This window comes from Drosophila obscura, unplaced genomic scaffold (genome assembly GCF_018151105.1).
Source record: "Drosophila obscura isolate BZ-5 IFL unplaced genomic scaffold, ASM1815110v1 contig_28, whole genome shotgun sequence".
In the NCBI taxonomy this organism is placed as follows: Eukaryota; Metazoa; Arthropoda; class Insecta; order Diptera; family Drosophilidae; genus Drosophila; species Drosophila obscura.
The window spans coordinates 776,468-797,760 of record NW_024542815.1 but is presented as its reverse complement, the minus strand read 5'-3'; the positions used below and the strand labels follow the sequence as shown (position 1 = coordinate 797,760).

General features: G+C 45.7%; 4 protein-coding genes and 1 long non-coding RNA gene across 6 annotated transcripts; 1 reads left to right on the top strand and 4 right to left on the bottom strand.

Annotated features, from left to right (window-relative positions):
* Positions 1 to 540: 540 nt before the first annotated feature.
* On the top strand, positions 541 to 2,097 carry LOC111070226 (protein giant). Its single transcript, XM_022360617.1, has 3 exons — positions 541 to 595; positions 683 to 1,406; positions 1,440 to 2,097. Exons 1-3 carry the CDS (start codon positions 541 to 543, stop codon positions 2,095 to 2,097), a joined length of 1,437 nt encoding a protein of 478 aa, XP_022216309.1.
* Positions 2,098 to 2,712: 615 nt separating this feature from the next.
* Positions 2,713 to 3,947, bottom strand: LOC111070060. The gene is made up of 5 exons (XM_022360360.2): positions 3,768 to 3,947; positions 3,627 to 3,712; positions 3,510 to 3,560; positions 3,115 to 3,395; positions 2,713 to 3,042 (listed from the first exon to the last, which is right to left on the bottom strand). Exons 2-5 carry the CDS (start codon positions 3,644 to 3,646, stop codon positions 2,870 to 2,872), a joined length of 525 nt encoding a protein of 174 aa, XP_022216052.1. The 5' UTR covers positions 3,647 to 3,712; positions 3,768 to 3,947; the 3' UTR covers positions 2,713 to 2,869.
* Positions 3,948 to 4,515: 568 nt separating this feature from the next.
* Positions 4,516 to 5,710, bottom strand: LOC111070059 (cilia- and flagella-associated protein 410-like). The gene is made up of 3 exons (XM_022360358.1): positions 5,265 to 5,710; positions 5,042 to 5,195; positions 4,516 to 4,984 (listed from the first exon to the last, which is right to left on the bottom strand). Exons 1-3 carry the CDS (start codon positions 5,576 to 5,578, stop codon positions 4,871 to 4,873), a joined length of 582 nt encoding a protein of 193 aa, XP_022216050.1. The 5' UTR covers positions 5,579 to 5,710; the 3' UTR covers positions 4,516 to 4,870.
* Positions 5,711 to 8,588: 2,878 nt separating this feature from the next.
* LOC111070100 lies at positions 8,589 to 9,267 on the bottom strand. The gene is made up of 3 exons (XR_002607318.1): positions 9,107 to 9,267; positions 8,779 to 9,019; positions 8,589 to 8,711 (listed from the first exon to the last, which is right to left on the bottom strand). It is a non-coding gene; the product is annotated as an uncharacterized LOC111070100 (long non-coding RNA).
* An 8,964-nt stretch (positions 9,268 to 18,231) lies between these two features.
* Positions 18,232 to 20,613, bottom strand: LOC111070057. 2 transcript variants are annotated; one of them, XM_022360357.2, is made up of 2 exons: positions 19,734 to 20,613; positions 18,232 to 18,871 (listed from the first exon to the last, which is right to left on the bottom strand). In XM_022360357.2, exons 1-2 carry the CDS (start codon positions 20,193 to 20,195, stop codon positions 18,302 to 18,304), a joined length of 1,032 nt encoding a protein of 343 aa, XP_022216049.1. In that variant the 5' UTR covers positions 20,196 to 20,613; the 3' UTR covers positions 18,232 to 18,301. The 2 variants fall into 2 exon arrangements, with proteins under 2 accessions (XP_022216049.1, XP_022216048.1); XM_022360356.2 differs by lacking the exon at positions 19,734 to 20,613 and adding an exon at positions 18,974 to 19,633.
* Between the last annotated feature and the right edge of the window lie 680 nt (positions 20,614 to 21,293).

Genomic DNA, 21,293 nt, shown 5'->3' with positions numbered 1-21,293 from the left:
CGCGAATTTATTGGACTTTTTTCTGTGTGCAATTACTAGTTACAAAAACATATAAAATCTTGCGCTTAAATTACAGTAAATAGCATAAACAGGCGAATTTTCGCGAAAATTGAAAACCAAAAGTCTCTGTCGAGGGCGGCAGAGACAGAGGCAGCAGCACCCACACCCGCAGCAGCAGCAGCAGCAGCCGCACCGCACCCTCGTAAAACCCTTTGATGCTGGGATAGAGTGAGATGAACGATGCCGGAGTAGGAGAGAAGGACAGCGATAGTCACCCTTTGGCTGCCCGTCTACCTGCGTGACATTGACTCACCGAACCCGAGGCCGCCATTGTGAATGAAGCGTCGGCGCAGCCGGGTTCGGCACTATAAAAGGCGGTCGGGCTGCCGAAAGGAAATCAGTTTGCATTCGCCAACGTCAGCGTCACGACACCTACAACCCACGCACACACACAGAGAGAGAGAGAGAGAGCTAGTAAGCTAGCAGAACATCAGTTTACTGTTATTACGCTTTGGATTATTAAACCGTTAGTCAGACAACATGCTGATGCACGAGAAACTCATGTCCGGACAGTTCTTCAACGATCTGAAGACTGGTAAGTTAGCCACGCCCCCCCCCATCCCACGCAAACAGCATACTAAGAAATCTCCCCCCTCCTGCTCCTTCTTCTCTCAACGAATAGATCGCAAGCCCTTGCTGCACCACCACCACCATCACCAGTACCACAACCACCACCACCACCACCAGCAGCAGTCGCCACAGCAGCAGCAACAGCAGCAGTCGCACCATCATCTGCAGCAACAGCATCTGCATCTGCAGCACAGCCAATTGCAGCAGCAGCAGCAGCAGAGCCTGGCCCTGCCCAAAATGGATCTCTATGCCGCCTACGCCTATCAGCAGCAACTCCTTGGCGCTGCCCTCAGCCAACAGCAGCAACAGCAGCAACAACAGCAACAGCAGCAGGCCACAGTTGGAGGAGCTGCCTCCGCCGAGGTTCTGGATCTGTCACGCCGCTGCGACAGCGTGGAGACGCCCCGGAAGACGCCCTCGCCCTACCAGACCAACTACAGTTACGGCAGCGGCTCGCCCTCGGCCTCACCCACTGCCACGGGCTCCATCCCAAACAGCCTTCTGTACTCCGTCCAACAGCAGCAACAGCAGCTGGCCAGCCTCTATCCGGCCTTTTACTACGGAGCCAACATCAAGCAGGAGCCATCCGCTGCACCCAAGGTGACGCCCAATGCCACTGCCAATGCCAATGCCAATGCCACGGCCACCGCCAGCCTGCTGCAGACATTCGCTGCTGCCTCGGCGGCCGCTGCAGCTGCAGCCGTGGGGGCTTCCCCACGCCCGGCCAGCAATGCCAGCACCATGCAGATCGATGTCTTGGAGACGCCACAATCGCCGCCAGCGGCCCAAACCCACGCCGCCACCAGCAGCACCACCGCCTCTACCACGCCCACCAGCAGCACCATGACTGCGAGCAGCGCCTCCGACACGGGCAAGAGCACACGTCCCTTCAAGGCATTCCCCCGCGACCCGCTGGTGATTGCAGCCAACTTTGCGGCCACCGATGTGCTGCTGGACAATCCGCGCGTTGAGCGCTACACCGAGTACCGGAAGCGGGTGCTCGAACAGATCCGCAACTCGAACGGCGGCTCCCGCACCGTGACGAACCCCAAAATGCGCCGCACCAACTCCCGCAGCGGCAGCGTCAACGAGGGCAGCTCCTCGACCAACAACAGCGAGAGCGAGGATCGTGCGGCGGCCGAGGAGTCCAGCGATTGCGACTCGCATGCCGGCAACTTCGAGTCAAAGTCCACCAGCGGCTCTCACTCAAACGGCAGCTCATCGGGGGCGGCTAATGCCAGCTTCCAGCCGTCCAGCGGCGGACAGGTGAAGGATGCCGCCTACTACGAGCGGCGTCGCAAGAATAACGCGGCGGCCAAGAAGTCGCGCGACCGTCGCCGCATCAAGGAGGACGAGATTGCCATCCGGGCCGCATACCTGGAGCGCCAGAACATCGAGCTGCTGTGCCAGATTGATGCACTAAAGGCACAGCTGTCCGCCTTCACGGCCAAGGTGGCCACTGCCTAGACGATCCCCGATCCTCGATCCTCGATCAACGGAGCCCAATCCGGCTGCTTGTTGCGTTGAACGCGTGCGAGTCTCAGTTCAGATTGGTTTCGATTCGCCAGCCAGTTCCTATCTATATGCATTTTTTTTGGGTCAGCTTATCTGTGAATATCCTGGGGGCTCTTTTTTTTCTATCTGAGCTGTACCACCACGCACCACTCGCATTTAAGTACTTTAAGTTCTTGGATATGCGGACACACCGCCGCGGATACGTTATATTTGTAAAATGCAGTCCCTCCCTGTAGTGCATCCCCGCAGTCTCCCCAGTTAATCAGCTAAGCAGCCTGCGCCTATCCTGCTCCTGCTCCTGCCCATGCACAGCCCTGCCCTGCCCCACCATCACTGTAGAAATCCCCAACTAGCCATAATCTACGATTTAAGAGAATTTTTTTCATAGCTTTTAAGTGCAAAATAAAATACAAACTCCAAAAAATAATATTCTATTCATTCCTCATGCCGTCCCGGAAAAGTCTTCTTAATGGCCCCAGAAAAGAGTCAAAATGTTTGAGTGTCCTCCATTAACAAGAGGGATCCAAACTAGTTCCTCTCATAGGATCCTTTCCCTGTCAGCTTTGGTTGTACTGAGCACCTATTCCCGAGGAATTCGCTGGCATACACGGAACGGAAAGACGGAAATGATATTGCTCTGTTAATGCATTACATATATTGTACGTCCCATTGGAAGTGACATGAACAGAGAAATCATTCGGAACAAAAGGTTTTGGGAGCGCGACTAACGCTTTTCGTACAGCCAATCCCATGGGCCAGGGACCTTCTTATTGATGATCGCCTGTGAGATCTCCTGCCCCTGTGGCTGCTCCTTCGCCTGCTCCTGTGCCTGTTCCTTTGCCTGCTCCTGTGCCAGCCACTGGGCCGCGTAAGAGCCGCAGCCCGGAATAGGACTGGCTGCAGGAGAGAGGACAGGACACACGCAAATGTTAGTCAGCCAAAGCGGATCGTATCGGGGCATATAGTTACTTAGTTCTTCGGTGGTCTGCTGCACCAAGCCTAGCGATTCCAGATCGCCGTCCCATTCTTCCTCCCACGGAGGAAGATCCCGGAAAGCCGCAGTGGGCTCATCTGAAGTGTCATTACTGCGCATGCGCTTCCTTTGTGGGCTACTGGTTACTGAATTGCACGACTCGTTCATCATTTTGTTACGTTTCATTACTTGTTCATTCCAATCTTTTTCCCACACCAGAAGATCCTGAACGGCCTTTTCCTCGACCGGATTACATCCTGGTTGGGGCTTCCAGACGCTAAGGGTTTTGATGGGGTGTGTGGATTATAGACTATACGTAACTGTGTGTGCTGTCCGCGAGTGCTGCAGTGGATGCGATAGCCCATCTCCACAGAAGATGCATCCTTCTTACCTTGGCATTTCTTCATCGCCGTCATTCTGCTCTCCCTTCTCGGATAATGCTCTGAAATATGGAGTTTTAAAGCAGTTTGCAGTGTTTCACATGCAAATTAATGTTCTTGCAAAGTACCTTGCCATTTCTTGGTCCATGATCTTCCCTTTTTTTATTTTATCCCAAAGCTTTTCTCTACCGAACGTTCCTTCGAGCAATTCAAACTACCAGAAACGCATTACTACAATTGTTAATCAATTTCCTACGAGCATTACGTACATTGAAAATCCAAAATGTTCTACTCCTTAGCCTCTTTATCGTTGCTCTGCTAAAGAGTGTCTCAACCCCACCTGCTCTTCGTATGGCTCGTTCAGACGGCTCCTTTTAATAAATTTGCAATTTTTCTCGGTCAGAATATGTTTTATGCTCGGACTAGTCAAACTGAATGAAAAAGTTGGTTGTCAACGCTTTTATGTGTGACACAAAATGCAACTCTGGCTTGGATGGAGCACTGCCCAACACTAATCCGCTCAATGAAATCACAAAAAACTACTTTCAGTTTAAAAAAAAAATACTTACATACATGGTTGTACCCAGGGGGGTGTGGCTAGCTGTGGAGAGTGAAAAGTGAACAGCCAGAGAGAAAAAACATGTCCGCTGATATCCGCTGGGATCTTACAAAGTAAGAACGGCAAGACCTGCTTCGTTTAGTCGAAGATTTGAGAAAGCCGAATCGCTGATTCAATCGTATGCGACAAAGCGAATACCGACCGAATCCCTCCGAGTCGATTCGGTTGCCCGTTCATGCAGGGCTCTGTTACCGTGTTACGGTACCGTGCAGCGACTTTATCGCTCCCCTGATTTTGTGTTGATTAATTAATAATACCACAAGTTTGCGCTCCATTCCCCCTGTTGGTCCTAATTCTTCTCCACGGTCTTGGCCATATTCTGGACTATTGTGAATTTGGTTAGATCTTTACCATGCGTATCCCCCTCCCCCTTCCCCAGCAAGTCTTTTTAAATATAATTTCATTGTATACTGGCATTGGTTCTTTGGTCGTGTCAAACAACAATTTAACAATTTTATAAAAGTTCGCTTTTGACATTAAAAGAAAGAAACGCCAGAGTCTAGGTCTATTGTTGGTGTTTTTTGTCATCGAATATAGATTATTAATCTCATGACCCCGATTGTGATGGATTGCAGATGGGCAGATCCATTCTGCAACAATGAATGCCTCATCTGACGCTTCATTCTGTTCTGATTTGAAATTGTGGATAAATGGTGGATGATTGCGTGCTCCAGCCTCCGGCTACTCCTGTTTCGCGTGTCCTCTACTCCTCTACTCTATCGGACATGCGCGTCAAGTACTTGAATTTATTTACTAATCCTGCGTCACCGCCTGAATGCGATTGCGCACGGCAGCCTCAAGCTCCGCAAGTTCGTTCAAGTTCAGATCCATAACTAAATTCAGACTGGCTGTTAGAACGTTCGATCTCTGTGGAAATTATTCAATCGATCATTGGTTCGATGGACTATAGGGCTATATACTCACCCTGCGGGGGTGTCCGGGGTATCCTAAGGTGCGTCCGGAGCGACCCTGTCGCAACTGCCTAGGAAGCAGAGAGGCGGCCAGCTCCTCTCTGGTGACCTCTAACATGTCCAGAAAAGTCAGATTGGGCAAGACGCGCAATACCATAGCCCGATATCTGAAGATAAGGAGAAAAGAATGGAGGGCACTGTCTGGTGTTTGGAGTCTGGTGTCTGGGGTCACTCACTCTGATCCCAACATAACGCAGAAGGGGTTCTGCGACAGGACGAGGGTATGGAGGTTTTTCAGATCCTTCAGATACTCGATTTCACGGAACTCCCGAATGTTATTATCGCGCAGAAGCAACTGCTGCAGCTCGGAGCAGTCCGCAAAGTGAGAGAGAGTACCGATTTGGTTGGATGTTAGGTTCAAGATCTCGACGGACACTGCCCCCCTGAGGATGGACACATCCGTGAGGCCAAAGCCCACAATTTTAAGGCTCTTGATCCTATCAACGTTTCGCCTAGTGTAGTTGTAGATGACATCCTGTGTGAGTTGCATTATTCGGAGGGTAGAAGTCCGGTTCTCCGGGCTCCGGTAAAAAATAATAAAATGTTGGAATAAATTTCGTTTTTTTTTCACTTTACGTATCAATATGGGAGAGTAAACCTACTGACTGGCAAGACTGGCTCAAACCCGAGTCCCAACTAGACACTAGATATACAGGCACTCTTTGTTAGTCAAAAAACAGTTCACAAATAAACCGATTTCAATAATAGTCGGAGGCGGAGATGAAGAAATAAATTTTCAGTTACTTACCCCACCCCTTCCACCCACTACTCTATCTCTCGCTCACACACACTCTGCCCTCTGCAGGGTGCGTGCGCCCTCTATCGGAGAGATGTAGAATTTACACTGTAGATTCTACCGGCGTCATCGGGAACTAAAGTAGTTCCAAGAAATGCCGCTAGCGTCCCGAGACCAAACAAAAAGTAATAGCGGACGCCACTGTAAGCAAGCAGTGCAAGATTTTTGGATTATATATTTCTGTAATTTCCAAAGGTAATTAATAATAATTAATTAAAAGGTAGGAAGGTATGTGAAGAAAGTAGCAGACACGATTAAATAGCCAAGGAGCAAAGAAGATGCTGGCCACGCATCTGTTCAATTTAAATTGTTCCCTTAATCAAAGATATAAACAGTAAAATTATGTTAAGTGATTGTATTTTATTGTTTGTGATAGTTGTTACAATAAAATAAGGGTAACAGTAATACCTCAATTGTTCACCGCCCTATTAATATTAATATTATGTTGTTGCACTATTTATTATCTGATTCAGATAATATTCAGATAAAATTCCGGAGCTGAAGTAACACCAATGGAAAAGGTGCCTATATTTTCCCATTCTGGGCATTTTTTATCTTTTAACATTACTTTGTGGTCAGACTAAAGACAAAACGGCATTTTACTTTCAATTATTACAACATAAAAACATCTTTCGGCGAAACTTAGACTTCAATGTCAAAACTCATTTTATCCAAAAGCATACAGTTTCTGCAAGTAAATTCTTGATGAATTGCGATTTTTGGAGCATAGCTCGTGTATCGAACACTTACCAAAAAAAAGCTTCAGCGTGGGTGGGTGGATCGTAATTTGAAGCAAAGTCTAGACCCTAGGTAATGTGTAGCTATGCCCAGGACATTCTTCATTTGCAACTATATTTTTTTCCTTGAATTAGTCCGGTTAGTTAGTGGTATTTTCGGTCCTTAGTCAACAAGTACTCCTTGTCTCATGTAGTCGGACTGCGTCAGAATTTAAAGACCACATTTAAATTGATTGCATGCAGGTGCTAATACTGGTAACATGAATCAACTCGAGCTGGCACTCGTGCACTCTCCCACTCTAAGGCTTGAAAATAAGAGCTTAGTTCCTCTAATTGCCGCGTTGCCATAACTACATTATCTCACAACGCCCCTTCCCCTAGGAGTCGCTCATGCTGAAAGACCCTCCTTGCCTGGTGCACGAACCGTTTTTCACAGACGACGCTCCTTGTGAAACAAAGTCTTTGGCAACGACACACAGACGAAAATACCATCGGTAGAAAAGGTATCGCGCAATAGCAGCCCAACCAGAGCCGGAATTAATGAATGTGTGTGTGTGTGTCTCCGTGCGCCTTGAAAGCTCCACACAAAAGAGAAGATGGAAATACGAGATGAATAGAGTAAGGCAGAAATAAGCCGTTCTCATGGACATACGTTGGTCAGCAGGCTGTCGGGCGAAAGTACTGGGGCAGTCGCAAAATGGGGCGGATGGGGTGGAATAGGTCGTGTGGCAAAGAGCAAATGATATCGTTGAGCAGCTGGTGATAAGGAGAGAGAAATAATTTGCTTTTCAATTGAAATGAAAAACCATTCAGTCAAATGACCCGTTGCCTAGGCAAATGAGCTGCCACGTGGAGCGGCGGCGACACCAGAAGCGTTTGAAGGGTGCTGGCAGCTTGTTGAGACTGATGTACCTACATACCTGAAGCATAATGAGGCAAAGAGGAGCTACCTGCGGCTTTATGAAGCAAATAGCTTACTTAAGAATTATGGGGGAAGAGGCAGAGCTGCTTTTCGCAGGCGCACCAGAGCTGTTTCCCCCGAAAAGCTTAAGGAATCTCGGATGAATTAATAACTACTTAGTGTAGCATGAGCATGAGTAATTTGTGATCCATAATTTTCATGGCAGCGATAAAGTCTTACAATCTGAATAGAACAGTTTGTCTAATTTCGTTTGGGACTATTTTTAAGAACGACGAACACTTTTCTCACAAAATATGTTACATTTGGTTGGATTATTTCTAAATAAAAAATTTGTTTTTCAACCGAAATTTCTGATAACATAGAGATCCGCGAATTCGTTTTTGTACTCATCGCACCAATGTCCTCACATTCCATTCCCACTTACGCTGCCTTACGTTACATTCCATTCCCTCACGTTTCCTTACGTTACATTCCATTCCCACTTACATTAGCTTACGTTACATTCCATTCCCACTTACTTTGCCTTATGCTTCATTACATTACATATACACATACGTTATTTCGTTACGAGAGAATAACAGAATCTGCTTTTGATTTTCATCTATGGAGCCTCCTTCACTGCGTTGATCAAACGAACGTTAAACATCGTAGTACCTTCTCTGGAAAGGGTAAAACGAATGCATAAAACACAATTCATAATAATAACAATAATTTAGCATGTGTCGGTCCGATCAGCGGAAGAGGGGGAACACGGGGGCCGGCCGTCGGCGAATCTACACATTAAAAGTCAGGGTCAAAGTGTGGCCATTGTGTTTGCTTGTCTCTCTCCCTCTCTCGCTCGTTGCCCTCTCCCTCGCACTCACCCTCGCTTGGTCTTCGTCTGTGGCGTGAGAAGGTTGGACAACAATAAACAGAAAGAAATATGAATGGCAAAGCAAATGTAACAAAATGCAAAGAAAAGAAAGAAACTGAAAAAAAAAATTACGCACGAAAAACACACACTTGTATACCCTACAAATAAACAATATAAATGTTTTAGAGCGTTTCTTTGTAATATTTAATACTAAAAAAATGTAATACATATTTAAATTTAACCACAGCTCTCGTTTTCCATTAAATTGCTCACTTTAATGGAACTGTGGAGGGAAAGTGTCGCATATGATTTACCCTTTCAGAGTGATAAATGCATTAAATACATATGGTATTAATAATATCTGGAAATGTCTTATACATACATATGTGGCGTATCATCTCAGTTCGCTTATGCCGACTGTTTGAGGTTTAAGTTAGGGTAACGACAATATTGACGTGGTCGAACGTCGGCGACAACAATGGCCGGCAATTGTTTCGCGTTGCCTCTGCTGCGGTCGCTATCGACGTCAATGACGCAGCGACTCTGTTTGCGGTTGTACCTTCTCTCTCTCTCTTGCCGTCTCTGTCGCTTCCCTGACAAAAGCTGTTTGTGTGGGGTCCTTACTAAATAGAGGTATTATGATTTTCATCAGATATTAGCAACACAGATAATGCCAATAAAATCAGCAATCAATTTTCATCCATACATACATAGTGTACATATGCACAATTTCTGATAATTCATGTCCGTCCACGAGTATCAGTCTGTCTGTTCCTATGCCATCGTATTAAAATCGTTGGAATAGTGCATACATATATGAACATATGTATATCCAACAGGGAAACGTTACATTTGCAAGGGTATCAAAGGCCTTAGCTCTCGAAGTTTTTATTTTTCTTTCGTTTCTTTCTGTTTGTCTCTTGCCTGATTCTCTTTTTGGCGCGACTTGTATGGACAGAGAACACAAAAAAAAAATATTTGTTACAAGCGAATGCCGATCGCTGTCTCTCTGTCGATCTTTATACACGTTTTCATTATCATTTTTCTGTCTGCCTGTCCATGTGTATGTCTTCATGTGTGTGTGTGTGTGTGTGTCTGGCAGCACTTTAGCTAAGTCAGCACCATATCATACCCCCGCACACTTTCCTTTGAAACCAGTGTTCGAGTCCCGTCCCAAGTCTCATTTTTGTCGAGGCAACTCTTTTTTCAACTTGTTGCTAAAAATATGCAAGCAGTAAAAGGAAACCGGTTCCTCCACAAGTACACACACGTATGTACATACATATGTGTATGTATATACAAAAACACGATTGGCCTGTTGTTGCTGGGTGCCATGACCGTCTTTGGCACGGGGTTTCTGCGGTGCAGGGGAGGGGTAGGCACAACTGGAACTGTAACTTGATTGAAGTAACAACAAAAAACCGATCTCATGCACAAATGAAACCAACGACAAAAACAACTATAACTACACCGACAACGGCAACAACATGCAAAACGCCAACACGTAATACAAGATCGTAAAGCGGTTTGCTCTGTCCGCCGAGGGGTTGCTGGTTTGGTTGGGGGAGGGGAGAGATGCTGCTGTCGACGTCGACGCCAGCATCGATTACGCGCGCAAAACCGGCAATTGTTGTTGCTGCTGTAATTCTCGCTAGCGATGGCAGTCACCGGGCTCGTGCATCACGCCAATTATGAACGGAACACGAAGAGATCATTCAATCTGATATATCATTGGTAAAATATCGGCAGTATTACGTATGTACATATGTAATGCAATGCATCATCAGGATGTGTTAATAAGCCCCAGTACGTTAAGGGTACATATGTATGTACATATGTATATACAATTTTGGAATATTTCTGTTTTTTTTTGCTTTGCTTTCCTCTAATAATAAAAACTTTTTAGGTATACTGCTTTCTATTGAAAAATTTCAATATACATATGTATGTATGTATAGTCGTGTTTTGTGTAGGCCCAATAAAAATACGACCGCGCTCATCTCTAGTTTTTGCTGCTCTTGTTTCTCGTTGCTTTCGTTGTGGTTGCTGTCACCGCAAGTTGCGCTACTTTGGCTTCTTTCTCGCTCGTCTCGCTCTTCCCGCTCTCTCTCTCTCTCGCATCGTGGGGCTATGCAATGTCACCCACCAGCCGCCGCCGATAGTTGCTTCGGATTCAGGTTAGGTTTATTGCTCTCTCTTTCCCCCTGTCCCACTCTTGCTCACACGATCCCCTCTTTTTTCCTTCTTTCGTTCGTTCGTTCTCTCTGTCTCCGACGGTCTAACTGTGAATTGGCTCTGCGGCGAACAAAGATCACAAAAAGTTAATTGTGAATCCGTGGAGCCAGCGACAGAGGGGTTACTTCTGATTAGCCAAACACACAAAAAAAACCTGGAGAGGAATTAAAGCCTAGGAAACGGAATAACTAAAATTGAGCGGCACTGAAAGATATACTCTCTGCAAGAGTATAACCAAAAGCTCGTGCTATAAAATAATAAAAAGTCCAAATAAAAACCACCAACCGAAAATTAACAACAAAGCGTGAAATATATGGTGAGAATCGAGGTTCTGGTACTGATTGCACTTATGACAGTTGGGGGAAACACTTTCCAAGTATTAACTCCTCCATTAAGATCCGCTGCACAATATCCTTCAGTATGATACAGAAAATCAACCTCCCCCTATCTAATATCTCGTGTGACCATTTTGGAGGAGAGATTGTCCACCCTGAAAGAGCTTTCATTGCATGTACTCCCGACATGCGCATGTGGCTATCCCTTGGCCGTGAAAATTTCTTATGAAAATTATTACACCTGTATGTACAAATACATGTGTATAAACCACACAACTCAATGCTTCCCCATCGAATTTTCCACTGTCACATAATGAAAAACGTGTGCATCCGCACAAGATTCAATCAGTTATGCCAAAAGTGTTCTTGCACGTGGTATAAACGGATGGTGTGCGGTGGATCGTAAGAGGATTATGAGACAATAGTCCCGTGTACCACAACGGGGGCTCCACCAATGATTGGACCGTTTTCTCTCATCCCCTTTAACCCAATCCGTATACCCTCCGCCATCCACAACCACCAACACCACCCTAGCCAGCGCACACAATGCAACAACGTGCGTTTTATCCAATGCTTTTTTCTTCTACTTCTACTAAGGATTTGGCTTCAAGTCGTTTGCATGTCGCCCAGCTTCAAGTTACGCCACCATAAAACGTTTCTTCCCTCCGACCAAGTTCCATCATTCCAACAAAGTTTCCTCATACACATGCACGCAAACAACACATGCACGCACGCAGACATGTGCGCATGCAGAGAATTGGCGGTACACTTTCTCATTCCATTCCTCCATATGCTTTCGTTTTATTTTACTTTTTATTATTATTCGGAGATGGTTTTGTTGCTGTTTTGCCCTTTTTGCTTTTTTATGTATTTTGACTTGGCTGACACGTTGGTTTCGTGTGTCGCTCTGTTCACTCGCACACCCAAACGAAAACACTCTTGACAGTGGGGTGGAGAGGGGCACTCATCAGACGTAGTCAAGCAATGCGGCGGCCCACACACGGTCTGTCATACGTGCCTATGTCTCACCGTCTCACCATTTCTTCTCTTCTAGTATCATTTCTCCTATTGCATGCATTTCCACTCTGTCACACACGTCTCACCGACCCACCCACCCACACGACCCATCTTCACTGTTCTGTATGTCGTACCGTCACCACTGTCATGCACGACTCGCCGTCTCCCTAGTCATTCCGTCTCACCTTTAATTTCTGTCTGTTCTCTCCATCTCCTTTGGCATATATATACATGCATTCATACAATGTACATATATCAAACCATCTACCCTACCCTGCACTTCTTTCCGACTCCGACTCCACTGTCAAGCAAGTCTCCATCACCCACCCATATATCTCCTCAACTGACTGTCTCTTTTGCGCATATGTATGTATGTACATACATTCATATGTACATGCATACATACATATGTATGTGCGTTTCGTCTGCTCTCTGCATTGTGGAAGTTGAATGTGCCGGTTCTGTTCTTGTTGTTGCTGTTGACGTTGGTCGTGTCATGTCTGCCCCGCTGCCGCTAACTAACCCCTTCAAACGAGCATTTGCGATAGTTATTCGGGTCTCCACTTCTACTTCTATACACACACACACACACACACACATACTCTTCTATTTCTGCTTCATCTCACTTCCAGCTTTGCTTCTTCTCTGGCATGCAAACACAACTCACACACACACACCTCCTTCATTTGCTTTTGCTTCTTCTATTCTTCTACTTCTTATTTTCGCACACAACACAAACTTCTGCTTCATCTTCGCTCATACACACATACACTTCCATTCTGCTTCTTCTTACACACGCTCGCATACGTACAGACACACGCAAACAACATTCAAGACAATGCGCAGTAGATAACAGACCCAGCCCCAGCCCCGCCGCTGTCGACTCCGGCTCTCTCGCTCTCTCTCTTAGTCTAGATCTCCCTCTATCGCACTGGCTGATATATAATACACATACATACAAACATATATGTACATATGCATATATGTGTGCTTATGCTGACAGCTGCTTTGTGTGTCAAATTGTAGCGAAAAAAAATTGTGCAAAGCGTGTGTGTGTGTGTGTTTCTGTCGGCAAAAGGAGTGAGCTCAACAGCAGCGTATACCACGTGGCGAATTTGGCACAACACACGCTTGCGAAATGTACAGTACATTGTACATGCAAACATAAGTTTTGTCAATGTTCGAGCTAAGCAGAAATACTAGTTGAGAACTTTAAATTAATTAAATTAAGATAAAATGACACTGGACTATGACTTCGGAATTTTGAAGATATTTTGCGAAATTTACTCATCCATCTGTATTGACGCATCAAATTCGCCACTGGGTTTGCTGTTGCTGTGCTGCGCAAAAACTACGCGCTGCGCTCTTTGGCCGGCCGTCGTTTTCACCCGACCGACAGTCGACAGTCACTCTCACCTAGTGACGGACCGACGTTCTAGCTGACGCAGTGTTTGTTTTTGTGTCTGCCGGCGTCGTCGCCTGGCTCGTTACGTTAGCAGAGGCAACGTTGCCAATTTTCACTCAAAGTGAACATGAACTGCTTTTCTGCCTCTGCCTCTGCCGCCGACACTGCTATGGCTATTCGCAGTGTGTTTGGTTGTGTGCGTGTGCTTTATTTCAGAAATTTCCATTTAATTTTTTTATTTAGGTTTCTTTTTTTCTCTTTTTTGTTTGTTGTTGGTTTTTTTTTGCAACGTTTCTGATACCCTTACATAGAGAGGATATGACAAATGCTTGCATGCAACGCCGAGAGGGAATCAACACTCCGTTGACCAAAAATAAACTGAGTTTGCAGATACAGTTACATACATACATATTTTTGTTTACATGACGTACATATATGCGTAAAATATATACATATAATGTATAAAATGTATCACAAACAGTTTTTGTACGAACACATAATCGCCAAGGGTATCAAATTCTTCGCCGCACGAATTATCGACCTCGTCTTTCGTGTTTTTATGACTCTAGCTCTGTTTTGTGTGTATGTATGGATGTACAGTATTTGTGTATATATAAACACATATGTATGTACATATGCATGAGTGTATGTATGTTTATGGGTATATAATTTTTGTGTGTATTTTAGTTACACTTTCAGCTGCCGCTGTTTTTGTTGGTTTTTCTTTTGCTTTTGCGTTAGCGTTTGCTTTGATTGTGCATACGTCACATCCCGGGGGGTTTGAGTGGGTGGGTGAGACAGAAAGAGCTGCCTCCACTTCCCGTACAGATTTGATTCCCACCTCACTCCTCATGTCTGACTTGAGGCATGCTCTCGACGACCCGACCGCTCGCCGCATAGGCCTGCAAAAATTGGCAGCAGAGCAGATCTCTCTATCCCTCCCTCTCTCTCTCTCTCTCTTTCACATTCCCATTCGTATATCCACAGGTGTCGTCGTCGCCGCTGCAGCGACGTTGGCTTCGGCTTCCACTGTGGCTGTGGCGCTGGCTTTGACGCCAACCAGGGCCCCCATCCGTCAAGTTCAGATCTCGAAAAACTTCACACCTTTGTGCAACTGATTTTGTGCCGCGCTCTTAGGGTTGCCGCTGCCGCTGCCACTGCCGTTGGCGTTGCCCCCGCGAATGCGACAAAAAGCTAACCTCAAAATGTTGAAGCTGCACGTTTCGGCGCAACGGCCGCCTGTTGAGCGTGACTCAGACATGGGGACGCTTCGTCAGCAGGGAGGGTAGGGTCTGATTCTCGGTCTCTCGCAATTTTTGTTTAAACGTTACGCGCAGCCCTTGGCACCCACCACCACCCCCACCCAACACTCCAGAAGCCCCACCTAATGATAAAGTTACGTTTGCTTTAATTTTTTTATTTATGGTTTTCTCCCCAACATCAACATACGCAAAATTGCATTCCTCTATGAATTTAAAGGAAAAGCGGAGTAAAATATTTCCACAATTAAGGACTTGTGTATCATTTTTCATGGGCACAAGTCTCTGAAATGGGATTTGTAGGCCATAATTGATTAAAAGTCGAGTGCATAAACTTGTACATATGTACATATGTATGTATTTAATATTTAAGACATGTTATCCAGAAAGAAGAATGTTTGGGGAATTGGAAACACCCTCTTTCGAGACTCAAACACACATACATATGTACAGCGAAACACACACATAGTCATGTGCACTCAAACAAATTTTGGTCCCTACACTTGACCTTGTTTTGCCATTTCCACAGACGCAGGCACAGGCACACACACTGGGATTGGAATGGATTATTGTGGTTTGGCAGGGGTTCCACATTGGTTGTTGGGGTAAGAGTCAGACTGCTATAGGGCCTTCACCAAGGGGTGGGGGGAAGGTTAGCGTTTGTGGCATGTCAAAAGCAGAGCCACATAAGACGCTGTCCAGTCGCTGTACCTCTGTCCGGGACAAGCCCGAAGCCAAACGGCGACCGAACGACCTGCGTGCCTCAGCCACAAAGGTCCCGTCCCTCCGCACACCCAGTGGCAGCAAGCACATTAACTAATACACATGTGTGTACACTTTACATATGTACATATATGTATAAGAGACTAAGGAAGAGTGAAGGAAAGACCCTACTACAGGGCAGTAATTTGACTAAACATTTTTTTTTTCATAGTCTTAAATGTTGGCTACAACTACAAGTAACATCTACATATTAGAATAAAAAGCTAACGAAGCCTTAGATACCCTTCTCAGATCGATATAAACTTTATCTAAAGTCTATTAAAAATGTAGAAGTGCAATATGTGTAGTTCATTTCGAATCTCTTGAAAATTGAATTATTTTTTCACACCAAAAATTTGTGCTTGCGCGGAATCATAACTGCATCGCTAGTTTGATTATAGGTTTCCATATTCTCTGGTTTAATATGACATATGGCAGCCGTTACATTTACACGTACATATGTATGTATGTATCGCTTGTCATGCGGCAGCGCCTCTCGGTCGCTTTTTGTCCTGGAAAAAGCTTCGGCTCGGTGTCGCGTGGACCGCTTGGATATTATTGGATATCGTGGCCAGTACAAACTTTTGTACTTAATTAAAGTGATCAAAATCATGTGAATTCTGGTATCTCAAAGAGTTGATGTGGTCCATCCGATGATGAAAAACTGGGGGCATCAATTTAGATGTGTAATTTTTAACATCTGAACTATACAAAAGGACCCTTGGGGGGCCAAATGCTAGCCAAATGCAGAAAGAAATGGGCAAGGCAACAAAGACAACCAACACAACCAACGGCTATGAACTGAGTGAAAAGCAACGAGCGATAAATACGTGGAATGACAAGGCAAAGGAAAGGGAAAAGACCCAAAGGCCGCATTAGGCAGTCAAAATTCAGAGCAAGGCAAAAACGTTTCAAGAAGGACAGGGACGCCCCCTGCACTATGGGGCAACAATGTTATTAATGACCTGCTGCTGCTGGATGGAGTGGAGAGCTGAGCTGCAGCATCGCCAACAGTAAAACTTGCCAGAGAAAAAGAGCATGAGGATGAATAGACGGGGAATTGAAAGAACAGGACAAAAACAGCAACTAAAAAGATCAGGAGAGTGTGTGAGTGGGATAGTGAGTGCCACATGTGGCAGACAAAACAGATTGGCAGAAATAAAAGCGAAAACAAAGAATCCCAAATGCAAGAAACTGTAATTCAAGGGGAAGGTGCGGCCTCACCTCTTCAAATGACTTCTCAAATTCGTTGAATACCGCTGGATGGGACTGTTTTTGAAACTTTTTTTTATTAGATCTGGAGTCACAATCCCACTTATTATATTTTTTGAAGAAAATTATAATCGAGTGCAAAGTACAAAAGAAAAAAAGGAAAGACCTGTTTGTTTAAAACTTTTTTTCTTTCGAAACTACTTTTAACTTTTAGCAGATTTATTTTTATTGATTTATTAAAAAATAATATGTTTATTTTCCGCAGTAAGTGTAAGTAAGCTTTCTATTAAATCAGAGCCAGAACCCGAACATTTGGCATAACAAAAATAAAGGTGTGGCGGCCAAATGCATCTCGGTGCCAGGAACTAAACACATAAATATGTACACACATACATACATATGTACATATATATGTATGTATGTACATATTCTTAACAATTCCGATCAAGTTGCACAAACAGAAATATTTCAGCCCGTATTTCAGGCTGACTCAGACTCAGATCTCCCCCTGAGACAACCCCTTTCACCCACCTTGCGTGCTGATACCCGAAACGACAAAAACACAAAAAACAAAGAATCAAAAGCAAAGACTATAGCAAAAGCAAAAGAAACACGACCTAGCCAAACCCGAGCGATAATAGAGCAATGTAAAGGGTTCGTCGATGTACGGGAAACGGGGTCTCTGCTGGCAGCATAACGGACCCCGAAACGGCAATGGCAATGCCAACAAATTAAAGTTACTAAAGCAAAGGGAAAACAGAACAAAAACCCAGAAGGAGATGCCAGCTCTTTGAGGGGTCGACCCTTGACATACCCTGCGATATCTTTTGTTCCCATATATTATTCGATGCGTCTGGCTTGTAAAATGATTTGCATTTTGTTTGATTATCTAGAGAAATATGTACAAAATTATTCCACGTCGCGGGATGTTTTAACATTTTTAATAAATAATAAATACAATAAATACATTACATGCTGTAAAATCAGCAATACTTCCATCTGTAAAAGGGTATCAAGCAAGAGAGAATTTCTGGCACAGCATGGAAACGCGAATCAGCGGTCAAAGGGGTAAGAAAGAGACACAAAACCGGGCGCTCAGCAGTGTGCCCTGCCTCTGCCTCTGCTGCTGCTTCTGCCACTGAAACAGCAAAGAAAGCAAACGCAAGGAAACAAAAATCGCAGTCGTTGGCAGCTGAATAGAGTGGGAGAGGGAGCGGGAGAGCCAAAGGAGAGTCCGCCGCATGCAGAACCGCTCACTCAAATTGAAAATGGATAAAAACCAGTTCTGGTTATACAGTTCTTTTGCCTGTTCGTTCTCTTTCGCCTTCACCACTGTCTATGTCTGAACCTTTTTCTGCTGCCCTGCCAGAAGAGAATGGCAGGCGACAAACACGTCGCCAACGCACAGTCGAGGTGTTCGTGGCGATTTTTCACCTTTCTTTATGTCACCCCAGTGGTCACATAATGTAATTTTAATGCATAATTTATTATGTGTATTTATATGTTACAACTAATTATCAAAGCCTGATTGTTAGCTCCACTTTTGTCGGTTGTTCATTTTCCCTGGTAATCTTTTTGTCATCTTATGCTGCTCGTACAGAGTATCCACACCACACCTCGTATTGGCAGCACTGACTCCTCCACCGGCCACGAGTGACCGACACCGACACCACCTGTGCCTCACGGCAATGCACCGTCCTCATCATTGGGCACAAATCGTGCTCGCAGGGAGAGCCGATTCATTCGGCCGTAGACGAGGACCTCGCTGATGATCCGCTCGGCAAAGAGCCTCTGGTCTGGGCGCATGTTCCGAAAGTGGGCCGCCATTCGCTTCCCGATCAGCACGCACTCGCTCTCTGCATGATCCTCCATGCGGCGTTGCTTCATGCTCGGCTCTCCGTCCACGAAATGGAAGTACTCCTCATCGTGGCTCGTGCTGCTGCGCCGACGCGCGGGACGCCCAGTCCGCAGCAGCATCCCTTCGGCCGGCAGTGGGTGCCTCCCAGATCCATGGCGGTGCTTGACCGGTTGACTGGAGTACAATCCACTGGCATTCGATGTCATCGATTGCGGTGACAGCGTCTGGTAGTCGCGGCTATGGCTATGGCTATGCTCCTCCGTTTTAAGCGTCGTCGTCATCCGCATGGCGGGCGTCAGATCGGCGGCTTCCATTTCGGGTTCTGGATCCGGTTCCGGATCGCCCAGGGCATCCGTTTCGGTGTTAAAGGACTCCACAAACATGTCTTTATCCTGCAAGCGAGATTTAAAACAGGAACGGGAAGACAATGCATTAATTTTGAGTACAGTTGCCGACACACGAGAGAATTGGACTACAGAACTACCCATCGTCACCTTCTCCGTGCCATCTGGATCGCTTTCATTATCCAACTCTTCGATGAAATCTGCGTGCATTTCTTGCACTGACAAGGTGATGATATCCTCTGGCTCTGGTGATAGTTCTGGTTGTGGCCCTGACGACTTTAGTTGCGGTAAATCGCCATCCAACTCCATCTCCAACTGCAGTTCGCCGGTCTCCACCTCGCAGAGAAAGTCGAGTTCCTTGAAATACCATAGGGTGGGCACATAATCATTATCCGAGGAGTATTTTTTTCGCAGCTCACGGCGGTACGAGCTGCGCAAGTTGTTGATCTTCCGCTTGAGCGTGTGAATGTTGGCCGTGGGATCGATCTTGCGCAAGCAATCCAGCAGTAAATGATAAGACTGCGCCTTCAGCAGGCGGTCCCGATAGCTCCTGCTCTTCGTCATCCAAAGTTGGGGCATGCCACGGTAGAGCCGGAAGAAATTCTGCCATTGCTCGATGTCCGATGCCGTCCGGCCGCCGTTGTGCTGCATGCCGTCGTCCGCGTCCTCTTGCTGTCGTACGACTGTCGTACGACGAAGCCGCGTTCCCATCAAACTTGTGTGAGAACAACCCCACCAACCTTAGCCCCTTACCAAACTAGAGCTGGAGAAACATCGATGCTTTTTTTTTTTCTTAAACATCGATGTATTTAGACATACTTTTTAAACTTTTTAGTTATTAATAATATATTAAAATATTTGGAATGTTTCATTTACTTTTTACCCTACTCCCCTAGGCAGCGATACTCACATTTATGGTCGTTTCGTCGAGGCTGTCGTCCATGTGCGGCGGCGAGCCAATATTGAGTACGGGCTTCAGGAAGTCCATTAAGTTGAACCACCAGAGCCGCGGCCGATAGTTGTACTTGGAGGACTGGACCTTTTTGATTTCCCTGCGATAGCAGCATCGCAAAGAATTGATCTTCCGCTTGACATCCTGCACAGTGCACTCCCCGTTGATGCGACGCAGTATCTTGAGGAGCTCCATGTAGCCGGGCTCCTTCTTCGTTTTGGATAGGTAGTCGCTGCTGCTGCTGTCCCACAGGGCAGCGAAGTGGCGATAGCAGCTGATGAACTCCTCCATTACCTCCTTTTCGTCGCACAGAATGCCCGTGGACGCTGAAGAGTTGTTCATCATGCCGCTGCTGCTGGCCCCCGGACTGAGCATGGCGACGGTTTCGGTTTCGTTGCTCGCCAGCAACTGATGCCGCATGACTGCGAATGAGAACGAATGGTGTCATGCACCGTATACCGTCTATTTCTCGATATATTCTGTCTGTTGTTGCGCCTTTGCTTCTCGGCTGTAACTGTAACTCAGATCTGCTTATTGTTTGGCTTACATTATCAGGCTCCCTATAATTCCAGTTTTCCTTTTATTTGTCATTTCTAATGGTCATTTTTAAACAGGAAAAGCATACGAATGGCGTGCCCTGTTGCCAAACTTCAGTGCCAGCGGCGTCAGTTGGCTTCGAACATGTCCGATGGCTGTCCCCTCCCTCAATCATTCTCTGACTACTCTGGTTGCTTCTTTTTTGCACTGAAATTTGGCAACGCTGCAGCGAGCACGAACACGTTTAGAAATGGTTGCAAAGAGGCCATTCGTCTCTGCCGGCCGGCCCATAGTTTTGTATGGTGTATGGCTTGTTGTGGGTTGTGTTGTGTGAAGAGTGAGGAAAGGGAAGACAATATTAATAGACATGAAACATTAGCGCATTTTCGCAAGCACAGAATAAAGCGGGCCAGCAATATGTTTGAGCCGACAAGTTCGCTGCAAGCATCCAACATGCAACTGATTTGCGATCAAACCAAATGGTTGAGTATTAGACCCGGCCTCTGCTGCGCCGCTGTCTCCCACCACTAGCCCAACATGTGTTTCACTTTCACTGCAAAAAAAAACAAATTAGCAAAGGCCAGGCGCAATATTGTGGGAGAGGATATGGTCATCATATAATAATTTCTCGTATTACATTCTTCAGTACTCCTTTGACCTTTGCCTAATAGTAAAAGACGCCAGTGTGTCTTCCAACATCGAACATTCAGTATGTTTCTGGTATTTATAAGGGCCATTTGCAAAACATTTGGTCGATTTGATTGAAAACAAAAATCACGTAAACGTTTCCTCTACAAAAACCGATGAAAAATTTATTTTTTTGTGACGATATTTTCGTATCGATATAGGGAGGTTCTCTCAAAAACACTTAGCAACATACACGACCGTTTGATCCAACCGGCTGAGCGAACCCGAACCTGTAAGTTCGCTGGCAACATGTGCACGATTTACAGCAACATTCAAGCAGAAGTGGGCAACATT

Coding starts and splice junctions, on each gene's coding strand:
- LOC111070059 (XM_022360358.1), bottom strand. CDS start 5,578: ATGCAACTCACACAGGATGTCATCTACAACTACACTAGGCGAAACGTT. Junction 5,196..5,264: donor TGCGTTATGTTGGGATCAGA/GTGAGTGACCCC, acceptor CCTTATCTTCAG/ATATCGGGCTATGGTATTGC. Junction 4,985..5,041: donor ACCCCGGACACCCCCGCAGG/GTGAGTATATAG, acceptor TAATTTCCACAG/AGATCGAACGTTCTAACAGC.
- LOC111070060 (XM_022360360.2), bottom strand. CDS start 3,646: ATGGACCAAGAAATGGCAAG. Junction 3,561..3,626: donor ATGGACCAAGAAATGGCAAG/GTACTTTGCAAG, acceptor TCCATATTTCAG/AGCATTATCCGAGAAGGGAG. Junction 3,396..3,509: donor GGCGATGAAGAAATGCCAAG/GTAAGAAGGATG, acceptor CAAAACCCTTAG/CGTCTGGAAGCCCCAACCAG.
- LOC111070057 (XM_022360356.2), bottom strand. CDS start 19,534: ATGGGAACGCGGCTTCGTCGTACGACAGTCGTACGACAGCAAGAGGAC. Junction 18,872..18,973: donor ATCCAGATGGCACGGAGAAG/GTGACGATGGGT, acceptor TCTCGCTTGCAG/GATAAAGACATGTTTGTGGA.
- LOC111070226 (XM_022360617.1), top strand. CDS start 541: ATGCTGATGCACGAGAAACTCATGTCCGGACAGTTCTTCAACGATCTG. Junction 596..682: donor CTTCAACGATCTGAAGACTG/GTAAGTTAGCCA, acceptor CTCAACGAATAG/ATCGCAAGCCCTTGCTGCAC. Junction 1,407..1,439: donor TTGGAGACGCCACAATCGCC/GCCAGCGGCCCA, acceptor CGCCACCAGCAG/CACCACCGCCTCTACCACGC.